General features: G+C 41.2%; 1 protein-coding gene across 1 annotated transcript in view; it reads left to right on the top strand.

The window, feature by feature from the left end:
• NHLRC2 (NHL repeat containing 2) overlaps positions 1-10,593 on the top strand; it is a 49,070-nt gene extending 38,477 nt beyond the window's left edge. Inside the window, exons 8-11 of the mRNA XM_063433850.1 lie at positions 22-144; positions 3,883-4,086; positions 9,112-9,328; positions 9,607-10,593. Coding sequence (XP_063289920.1) covers positions 22-144; positions 3,883-4,086; positions 9,112-9,328; positions 9,607-9,863 — 801 coding nt within the window. The 3' untranslated portion in view covers positions 9,864-10,593. The remainder of the gene's footprint in view (positions 1-21; positions 145-3,882; positions 4,087-9,111; positions 9,329-9,606) is intronic.
• Positions 10,594-12,224: the final 1,631 nt, after the last annotated feature.

The following is a 12,224-nucleotide window of genomic DNA, read 5'->3' as shown; positions in this document are numbered from 1 at the left end:
GCTCTGTTTTGCAATCCTCAGAATCTTTTTGCTTTTGGTGATATTGATGGAATTGGAATCAATGCTAAACTCCAGCATCCACTGGGAGTAGCGTGGAGCCCATACACTAATCTCTTATATGTGGCAGATTCGTATAACCACAAGGTAAGTCCTGCTTCTCAACCTTATCTTACTTTGTCCAAAGGCAGAGCAAGGTTATTCCATTTTAGAAGATACAAATCCTAGAAGTGTGGACTGTGCCATCAAAAAGGGGGGGGGGGGGATTTCTTCTAATTCTCCAGATTAGAGATACATAGATATATATAATTTGTTAATTTCTTTATATAAAGGAACACTTGGGGCACTTAAAACACTTGCTTTGTGTCTGAAGTCTTCCATTTTGTTTGTGTTGTATTTTTTAAAAAAAAACTGGTTATCAAAGTGTATATATCTGTAGCAATCAACGCTTTTATCACTGGGGCAGAAACCCCTCCCTGCCAATCATTTAGACACGAACCGCCATGGAGGTCTTCGGCCTCCGAGCTCCCCTGAGCTAAAACACGCTGCAGCCATCCCCCCTCAATTACCTGCGCTACAGCTTGCTGCGAAGCATTGGCCAGCATCTCTGGCACAGGCTGAAGGAGGGGGACAAGCCTGCGATGGCTACAGACAGTCAGTCTGCAGCTATTGGAAGTTGTTGTTTTTTCATATACCAGCAAGGCAACCTGCACAAAGACAATACATGCATGTCTCATGTGGTCGTATATCTTCTAAACAATTTTAAAAAAATTTAAAAAAAATTCTGTCAATTGTTATTTTTCAAATATTGGGTTTATTTTGAAAACATCTAATAGATACTTTGGCTGGATAAAAAAAAAAAAAAACCTTACAAATTATTACCTGATCGTATTCTGGTTCCATTGTGAACTGTCACCAGGTAAATCTAATATTCGGTATTTTGGGAAGTGATCGATTATTCGCTTTACTCCTCCACACCCACCCATATTCACCCTAATAAAATATGGTCGATTTATTTATTTAAATTCATTTTTTTCTTGTGAAGCGTTTTATATTAACAAATATTGCAATATCATCTCCGTGTCAGTCATCTGAATCCCTTTTTTATTGACTCTAGCTCCTGGGCACATTATTTTTTAATGTATGTGCGGATGTTGATTTCCATGGTGGAGGATTGGCTTCTGTCTAATAAATATTTATGTTGTGTTGAAAATCTCCCAGATGCCCCTATATTAGCTCCATGAAATCAGAGGCATTGCAGTAAGATCCTAAATCCTTGGCAGGTATTATCTCCCTGGGTTTGGCTGCTCTCCAGGCTCCTTATTGCAGAGTAATTCCTTCTTATTGGAATTATTTATTTGCTGCTTTCTGGATCACTCGGTGCAGCCACCTTTCAGGGAAGCTCAGGGTGTATGTACACACCCTTTCGCTTTTTTACAGCCGCGTGTAAAGTAAAATTACCAGTCTGACTGTCACTACACTCAATTCCTTTCATTTCTGGTCATGCAGCCTATTCACCTGAAGATCCAATATCACTTTTTCTTTCCATTTTGAGTTGTACTATTTACATCTTTGGTTGTTATAAATTATACCATTCTGCATATTATGCCTGAGGATTGCCGTTGGGGTACCTCAGGCTTGTATGTAGTATTCTTATGCACTGCAAAAAAAAATGAATCGGCCAATTAATTTTAAATCAAATTAGTGCAGCAGTCCAAATGACATATACATCGTGTTAGCTTGATGACCCAAACTAGCCAAATTGGCCGAGGAGTCTCCTGGTATGTAAAGAGACTTGTTTTACGATTTATTTTAAATGGCTAGCTAGCTGTAAATTTTAAAGGGCCAAAAGATTGTAACCAGGCCTGGGCTACTTAGTGATAATTAAATAAAACACAGACTCTGCAACATAGTATATGTTTATCCCACTTATAAAAACTCGAAACATGCTGTGGGAACTGGAGGGTTAAATGTCTGAGCAAATTCTGCCCGTTTACCCTCTTCAGCAATGTGATGGCGTAACGGACCTATTCTGGTGTCTATGGAAATGTTCACATTCATCTGTTTTCAAAACAAAACAAAATATTTTGCTAACAGTAGTGCTACCTCACCGAGGGCCATTTAACGTCACTTGGGAAACAAAATAAAACAATTGTACGCTTTCTGTTAGGGCTATAATTAATGGCTTCCTTTATTTTATGGGACTTGGTAGAGCTGGGAGGGAGGGATATAACTGCAGTTTCTAACCTGCAGCCGATACAGCTGTATTCCCATCATATATTTAATATCTGATGACATGGTATTCCATTTTAACCCTTTTGGTCCGGTTCTGTTAGATACCTGTAGCCGTGATGCAGTTAACAGTATTCCCTCATTTCCTTAACACTCTGAGCTGTAATCACAGCCACAATCCTGCAATGAATTTCACAAAACGGCGATTTAACCCTTTCTCTGCCTGAGAGCACAGAGACAAATATGGTCTTTTTTTTTTTTAAGTTCAGCTTTTTTCACAACCCTTTCTTATTAAGAATAACCTTAAGAAAGTACCTCTGATTTCAGTATATTTGATTCAGAAGGTTATATATATATATATATATATATTTCTATTTATATGTCAGTCGATATATCTTCGGCTTCTCACTCCAACTTTAATAAAAATATATTTCCCGGCGCTTGGCATCTCAGTAAATATTGTTCAGCATGAAACCAGCACTCAGGGATTTCCAATAAGCCTTCTTTATTCAAGTGCATCTAATATAGTCATCGTTTCAGTACCACGTGGGAACTTCCCTCAGGGCTATATATATATTATATTATTCCTTGCCATTTTAAATTATATACCTTTTAAAGGGGGGAATGTATTTGATTACAAATGTAGATTGTCATGTTTTAAAAAATTATATGTTGACCTCACATGTATGTCTGACCATATCAATGAATGTGTTAAATAGTTCACTTGTGTAATGTCACCCCTTAAAGGGACATTCTAAGCTGACCGTATGCCCCGTAATACAATGTGTGCAGGGAGACAGGGGACATCCTTACACCATAACCTTATAACTGCAGTTATAATACACTGTGTGTGGGGAGACAGGGGACCTCCTTACACCATAACCTTATAGCTGCAGTTATAATACACTGTGTGCGGGGAGACAGGGGACCTCCTTACACCATAACCTTATAGCTGCAGTTATAATACACTGTGTGCGGGGAGACAGGGGACCTACTTACACCATAATCTTATAGCTGCAGTTATAATACACGGTGTGCGGGGAGACAGGGGACCACCTTACACCATAACCTTATAGCTGCAGTTATAATACACTGTGTGCGGGGAGACAGGGGACCTACTTACACCATAATCTTATAGCTGCAGTTATAATACACTGTGAGACAGGGGACCTCCTTACACCATAACCTTATAGCTGCAGTTATAATACACTGTGTGCGGGGAGACAGGGGACCTACTTACACCATAATCTTATAGCTGCAGTTATAATACACTGTGAGACAGGGGACCTCCTTACACCATAACCTTATAGCTGCAGTTATAATACTTGGTGATTTAGGGTCCCTTTAAGGATTTTCCACCTACGGAGAAATTAAATATATATTGTATTTAAAACACAGGGCACAAACCTTGCCCGGGGGTGTCATTCAGCTACAGACTATCTTTGCTCTTTTGTGGTACTTTATTATTCATGTTCTGTTTAATTCAGTTAGAAAATCAAGTTTAGATTTTGATGCAGATTATTGTAGATAGACTTTGTAAAAGGAAGTCTGTTTTCACTGGTGACAAGGCCTGCAGACAGGGCTATGGTTTTCTTGTATCACCCTGTCCCGTGTTATGCTTCATCTAACTTGTATTTTTCCGATTTACGTCAGATCAAAGCTGTAGATCCGAAAACAAAGAACTGTGTTACCATAGCTGGCACTGGTGAGGCTGCTAATGTCGCTGGTGTAGACTTCACGCACGTGGCATTCAATGAACCTGGTGGTCTGTGCGTTGATGGCCACTTGTTGTATGTTGCAGACACCAATAATCATCAAATCAAAGTGCTGGACCTGGAGCGCAGGACTGTTACTGAGGTATGGCAACTAAATACATTGTGAACAATAACGCTCACTCAGAGGCTCCACAGTAGGGGTAACCCTTAAGGGATCCATAGACAAAAAATATTTTGCATGCGTCGGTAACAAAACAAGATAAAAGTGGTCTTTATTATCGCCAAGTAGGTGCTTATGATAATACATACAGATACAAATGGTATGCTTCACTCCTATCAAGGTGGACTAGTAAGCTCTATGAGCTCTCTGTATCCCTGCTACTCCTGTGTTCAGCCTATATTTATAGTTTGCCTACACCATAGAGAGCTGTTTCTTCCTACACCTCTAATGCTATCTTGCATTTGGTATGCAGTGCTGTATGCATTCTATTCATTAGACATATAGATTTCCTTGGAGAGCTCAGCAAATATCATTGTTCTCTTGTTACTGATACATCACTGGGCCACTGTGTTTTAATAAGGTGTTTTGTTTTTTCTCTATTGAGGTTATGTACATTCCAGCTTTATCGCACACACTCCTAGCGGTTACTTTTCGAATAGGAGAGAGAGAAAACGCATCCCTTGTAATGGCAGACTGCGAGCTGCATTGTCCGAGTATCTGTGTCTGAGAAATAAGTGAACCTTGCTGGAAACTCAACCCTCACAGCGCTCACTTTCAGACTTAATCCATTTTTTTAGTCCAAAATTGCAGATTTGTAAAACTTCCTGCCGATCAGGACTTCAGTAAATAACTCTGCAATGCTGTCAGTTTATTGATTGACACGTGAGCTGAGGAACCTGTTAAAAAATAAGCTACAGCGAGCGAGTCAAATGGTCTACCCTGCGTTATGTGGGTGGTTTGTTTATGTAGCGGAGAGGTAGTATAATCCACAAGGTCTCCGCTGGTAGACAGGAAAAACAGGCAATAACCCAAGTAGGCAAGTACAGCATACAATAATCCTGGTAGCGTTATAGAATCCTTCCCTCCCAAGAACTAGACAACACATAGGCTGGGAGTCAACTGAGGTCTTTATTCACAGTTCCAGTATTTATGCAAGTCCCCATGCAAGGGGTTTCCATACTGACATAACAGGGGCATTCTGCACATTTCTCCCATCAGGCACTGCTGGACGAGAGGGATACTCCCACTAAAATGTAAAGTTAAGTGGATTATCCCTCCGTGCAGCAGAACCGACAATTTACATTAAAACCCATAACTTTTGTAATATTCGTTACATTTAAACGTATAGACGTTTGGTAGATAGCTGGGGTCTAAACGCACATTTCGTGAAAGTACCGCTCAGATCCCAGCCCAAATAACCGAACGCCGCATGAAATACACATTACATTTATGTTCGCTTCAAACTACCGATTGAGCTTAGGGGACCACATTACCGAAGGACCGGGACTCCCGAACGGCTTGGAAGTCCAGCGGTATTCGTGCCGTCGAGTAGCCGATTTTAGTTCCAGGCGCTCGACGACCAAATACCGCTGGACGAACAAAGGATCCAAAATGGCCGACCGCCGCGTGGTCGGTAGTCGAACGGCGGCCACCCTGAATCCTCTTAAATACCGATTGCAACATAGTTGCAATCCTTAATGAGGGCCACACGACCTCCTGTTTGTGGTCTCCCTTCGGTAGTTTGTGTGTTTCACGAACAGTGACAAAATTCACCGTTCGTGAAACGATTTGCAGAGAGGCTGGCGGCTTTCCTGCCGCCAGCATACGAATACCATTGTTCGCAAGAACCACATTGCAGACTCTTGGTTCTTAAAGGAATCCACACTTGCAATAAAATACAGTAACAACAGTTTACATTGGCTGTGTTTGCCACAGTTTATATTCCTTGTCTTCCTCTTTTCGCTTTTCTAACATATCCATGATTGGCCCAGTTGCTATAGTTCGCTGTGTGGTTTATAGGAAAACTTGCTCTCATGCTGCCATTGTTTTTTGTGTGTAACGATAAGTGGCTTGAGGTTAAAGCAAGAAGTCCCAGTGTAGTTGGAGTATTACTCCGTGGGATGTTAATGTAACACGCTTTGCTTTATTTTAAATAGTTATGTAACGTGTTCCCGATCGTCCCATTATTTTGCCATCTCTTTGCAGTGCAGTGCAGAGTGGAGAATGATTTACTGATCAGACATTACAGAGTCCTAGTCATTATACAAGTGGTAGAGCAGCATAGCTTTACCCGTTACCACAAAACAAGGGCTAATAGCCCAAACAACTTACAGACACAATAGTAACATCAAAAGCCACTCTCTTTAAAGTAAGGAACACTCAATGTAAAAGGATTACGTTTTAGTGTCATTGGCTTTTTGTCTTAATTCTTTAAATGAATTCCTTCCATCAGGCCATGTCTACTATAAATCTGTCATAAATTTACATTAAAATAATCACATTAACATCATGGCCTCCAACCTGTGCTGCAATCACACAGACATGGTAGGTTCCCATAAAGCCGACTGGCCCACTCCCGGCCTTCAGATTTTAGAATTTTACTAGTATTGCAACTCTATGAACTAAGTGTTTGAAAACCATGACCAACAAAATGCTTGTTTCCCACCTGCGTTAGTGTTTGTTTTGTCCTCCATAAACTGTGATCATTCTCGGACCTTCGGGTTCCTGGCGTCACACTAGCAGACAATCTGTATAAGTGACTCTGCCACCAAAATGATTTATTATGTGTGTTAAAGAATTGAAAAAAAAACCACAAAAAGACATTATGGGAAATAAGCATAAAAAGTATCATTTAATAGTTTGTAGTTTAGAACTAAACTCCTGGCAGTATTTATTTAATTCAAGATATTGGAATAATAATAGATAATCCTAACACTGATAGTCTCACAAGGAGCAAGTTGTGTTCTTCCATCTTGTTCACTCCGCGATGGCTTCCATGGGGATAACTGGTGCTTGCTTCGTGAGTTGAATGCTCAGCACATGCTGCTAACTATCAGACACAATGTGGCTCAGTGTGTGGTGAATGCTCAGTACATGCTGCTAACTATCAGACACAATGTGGCTCAGTGTGTGGTGAATGCTCAGCACATGCTGCTATCAGACACAATGTAAAATATGGCGTATACTGCGCCCAAGGGTAATACGTACATACACCTCTGAGAGGGAGAGTTGGTAAATACCTCGGAGTGATAAAACAGAGAAAAAAATAATAGTGCAATACAGTATATTACAGTGCAAATATTTGTGCTGGATAACTGTAGGAAAACCACTCACATAGGGTAGAGCTATATAAGAGCTCTGCTTTGTTCAGCGTGGACGGTATAATCCCCGTCTAAGGATACAGGATGGTAAAGATGGTATTGGTCCTCCAGATGCAAATGTAAATAAAAGAGAGAAGCACTCTGATAGTGTAGTAAGTACTGTAAACCAGGATAATAGAATAAAGTATTGTACTTACAATTTGTAGAGCAAGACCTGCTCTAGTAATCACAGCATGGGTGGTACTATCCCCACCTAAGTACCTAAGTATCCAAGGAAATGTCTTAATCAACACTCCCGCCCTCTGTTCCAGACTCCCATTTACTTCCTGCCTGTCCTAGTGCCTAGTCTGACCTGTATTTACAAAGCTTTCCTCCACTCTAGTTTATTTGTGAGCCCAATGCATTGAATTAAAGGCTGCCAAGAAGAATAACCTCTAGACTGTCATTTTGGTAATTTCCTTCTTGCTGTCCCCTAGGACATTGGCCGTTGGCTGCCGTACATCCTGGAACCCATTAGACTTGTTGCAGGTTGTTTGTGCCATACACTCACCAAAACAACTTTAACCAAGATCACTGCATGATCTCCATATTGTTACATCTAAATGCAGTCTCCTGGCTCAGTTCTGTTTTATTGGGATTCACTGACCTCTATGATGCACGGGTATCTCCTGTTGTCCCAAAGGGCACATTGCATTTTATCTTTATAGCAGATGCTGATGTTATTCAATTATTAAACCTTGTTTAGTGCAACTATTCCATTTTGTGTCTCTTTCAATCTCCAGCCTCCTACTTCTCAAATAGTTTGAGATAACCTACTGCTTTTATTGTGTTTGAAAACCTTAGCAATACTTTTCTAAATTGTTTAAGTATTCTCCACAGTTTTATTTGGTTGCATCATGCCTAGTTTTTCTTTATGTAAACTTTAAAATAAGAACACGTTGTCTTATTTCATTTACAAAGTGGGCGTCTTCACATCAATCTAGCAGACAGTAAAGAATTCAGGGGTTAGTTGTATTAAAGGACCTGTCAATTTAACAAACTCATCAGCCTGGGAATTAAACCGTCCGCCCCCTCTATGATTAGCCCTACATCCACGCATCACATTGTACCATGCCTGTCTTCACATTTGATTTTTTTGTTTAATGGTGTCTTAAACAGTGTGTTCGCATGCAGATTAAATGAATAAAGTGCAGATGTTCGACACATTTGTCATTTTATTTTCCTTCTGAGAGATTCATTTTTTTTATTTACTTGAATGCAAAATTGGAACTTTTCTTTTAAAACCTGTGTTTTCTTTATATTGTAAAAAAAATTGTGCATTTTATTGTCAGGTGATACAAACTACAATCTACTTTGAAATGTATCTCTTAAGACGTAACACACAGATTTCTAAAATGTTGATGGGAGAGAAATTCTAATTAGATAAATGAATTTACAGATTTGTACTGATTGTTTTGTGTATGAATTTTTTTTTTTTTTTCTTAATGCAGAGAGGGGAGTGTGTTCGTGTTCCAGTGCCAATGTAAACAGAAGAAAATATACTTTTTGGATAAAAAAAAAATTAAAACTTTTTTTTATAAAGAACCAGGAGAGTCAAAACGTTGATTTACTCAACAGAGAGTGATCCAATATTTTCTTCTGTATATGTGTGATGGATATATATATATATCTCTCACAAACCGTGCAAATCTGTAAACTAATTGCTCTAATTATGAAGGGAATTCCTGAATTCCCCTGTTCTTTAAAGCAGGATTATTTTCTGTATATTAGTAATTATTCCCATGGATTGTTCTCTGCGCATGTCTGAGCTGTGTTGTAACTGTTGCCTATTTTTACTCCCCTCTAGCTGCACATTCTGACAAGTGAAGGACCAGATGTCGTGGACAGTAGGCTGCCAGAGAAATGTAACTTACCAAAGTTGCCCAAATCGGCTCCTAAAATTAATCTTGCACCCATAAGTGTGAAGCCCAATGCAGCCCTTCAATATTTATTAACCCTCAAGCTTCCAGCAGAGTCAAAGTTAACAGAAGGGGCTCCGAGTTTCTGGTTTCTTTCTGCAGAAGGTGCCGTTTTTCTTCTTCAATCATCATAGCAGCATTGTTTAGTATTATTTTAATGTTATATTAAGATATGGACCTTGATTCTCCCCCATACCAAAATGAAACAACTTCTTCAGTACACATATAATATTACTAAAGACCAGCTTGTGTTACCCGTGTCTCCCCATAGAATGTTTCCAGTCCCTGCTTTCTGTTAATATTACAGTAATACTCCCAACGCTGGCACCATTTATTTGTTCAGTGTTAAGAATATTGTCTTCTTACTATTTTTGTCTTGTCAGGACATGAATGGCTCCTTGAGGGACAGAAGACCTATGGTGAGATTGAAGATCTGACAAAGCCTGTTCAGATTGAGTTGGTGACCCCAACGGATTGTGCATTAACAAACGCTGTGCTCCAAATCAATGCGTGCCTTTATTACTGTGCCGAAAACAGCAGCGTTTGCATGATGAAGGCAGTTTCATTCATTCAACCATTACTAGTAACCACTGGCCCACCAAGCAGTGCCCTCCAAAGGGACCTCTCTTACACCTTCTAAGGCAATGCTACAAAATGCTGAATATCAAAATGTACTTATTTATACACAATTTGCAATATACCAAGCTTTTGCAGTGGCTACAAGAACGGGATAATCATACAGGTGCCTAGTTAAGAATCTTTTATAATTAACATAAGAATTGTCCTTCCCTCCTGATTAAGAACTTATATCTAAGGGGGTTATAGCTCAGTGATTCTTCTGTTATAAAAGGATATTGTTTTAGGGCCGCAGGTGGGAAGGGTCTGATTTCAGGAGCCGGATTGGAAGCCTCATGTTGGTTGGTGAAGATCATTTGGGTCACGTTGTCGTAAGGAATGCCCATGTCTACCCATTAAATCTGCATTACGGACACCTAGAAACGCTGAAACCGTGCATCACCAACAAGTAGATCTTAATCAAAAAACACATCTTGCCAAAAAGTCCTTAATTAAACCCATGAAGAGGTGCCTTTCTCCTCGAGTCCTGGATACACATGCCATGGATTAGAAATCTAATTTCCGTGTATTTATATTCGTTTAACCAATTATTAGAACTCACAACCAATGTGCCTTCTGGAGCATATTTACTGTTCCTTTAATGCCGCTGCACTTTGTGTATCTTGAACGCAAATTCACGCCTATAATCATGTTTATTTGAGGAACATATAAATGCCATAGCAACCTGCATGGTTTGTAAGGGAACCAGCAATTCCCAGTTTTGCCATTAAAGCTTATTTTTTTGAACCTAAAAATACGTTTTTTTTAATTTACTAAATGATCACAACCATGGCTTTCACTTTTCTATACGTCTCTCAGGGTCCCTGGGTAATATGAGAATTATTAAGGTATCAGAAGTAAAACTGGAAGCATAGGTGATTTGGAGAATGTTTAAAGTTTAGCTTCTTGAGGGCGGGGCCGGGCCGCCGAGCCGAGCGGTCGCAAGACAGACCAGCTCCTGCTCAATACAACCTACAGACCACCTTTTACGCCTGTAAATCGGGATTTTGGATTGCGTGACTAGCCCACAACTGCGACCCCAGACGTCTAGGGCTACCAGAGCTGAGGAGAGGCTTGCCCTATGGGTTTTAGTCCCTCAGGGGAGAGGTCCCTGCGGCAACAGGCGAGACCCTACCCGGCAGTGAGAGGAGTGGACGGCCGCCACACCACTAACCTGCCCACTGGAGCCCGTCGAACAGGGACTCCATCTGCGGACCCGGTCCTGATTCCCCCCCCCTCTGGACCGGGGGGGTGATCCCGGTCCTCACCCCAAGGGCCTGAGCGGGATGCAAAGGATGACACCGCTGCACACAAAATGGCGACCACCATGTGCGTAGGAGACCTGAGCCCCGATTACAGCGGGCCAAAAGGAACAAGCAGGGTGCCCCAGCATGAAGCTGAACATCCCCCTTACCACACTCCCAGCCTGCTCCCAAGCGACCACAAGCAGCAAACACTAAGCCTCCCACCACGGCTGACCCAGGCTCTCAGGGGACCAAGCAATCCGCAAAGCAGCCGCAGCCCACGAGCACCCTCACCGCACGCAAGCTCCTTAGACCTCGTGAGTTCAGAAGCTGAAGCCGGCGCACAATCCACAGAGCAGCAGAGAGGAACGGAGGTCGGAAGCCTGCTTTCCCACTGCCTAGAACGAGCTGCACTGGCATCGGTCGGCAGTGGAACTTCCCCTCCAAGAACTGACTCGAGACCACCAAGATGGCGGCTCCCCGCGGAGACAAAATTCAACTCCAGCAAGAAACCATGACGAACTGTCTAAGGGTCCAATGCTTGTGAGCTGCAGCACATTTAAATGCATTAATGTATAGCTTTGGGGGACTAAGGGGTGAAGCTGTGTCTCTCATGCTTTCTTAACGGCATCTATGTGTGTTTATGGGGGCCTGAGGGGTGACACTATGTCTCTCATACCTAAGCATGTACCTAGCTAAACTACCTACCCTGCCTGCATGTAACCTTACCTTGCAACTACTAGAAAATGTGCAATGTCTAGCAACTACTATGTGTTAAATGCAATATCTACTTAAAATTTAAGGGGCCACAGCAGTTCACCTCTCAAGCGACGCTAGCTCACAAACCGGTAACCACTCTTATGTTGCACGGCCACTTTAGTTGCATTGGCCTGCTTCCACAACTGCAATATTGTTTTCACTTCAACCGTAATGTTCAAAGCGTGGTGGCCAGATTGTTAAATTGTTAAATTAAGCTTAAGTGGCAGTGGTTTACCAAGCTGAACTAACACAATGGGTCATATTTCGTGGCAGTAAGCAGTTAACTACTAAGACCCTAATCCTACGTCATACAGCATACTGCCCCAGTTCAATAATCTATGTTGAATTTACCCACATGTTATTTTCCTTGTTTAGCACTACCT

Source organism: Pelobates fuscus, chromosome 10 (assembly GCF_036172605.1).
Source record: "Pelobates fuscus isolate aPelFus1 chromosome 10, aPelFus1.pri, whole genome shotgun sequence".
In the NCBI taxonomy this organism is placed as follows: domain Eukaryota; kingdom Metazoa; phylum Chordata; class Amphibia; order Anura; family Pelobatidae; genus Pelobates; species Pelobates fuscus.
This window is presented reverse-complemented; position numbering and strand designations above follow the sequence as displayed.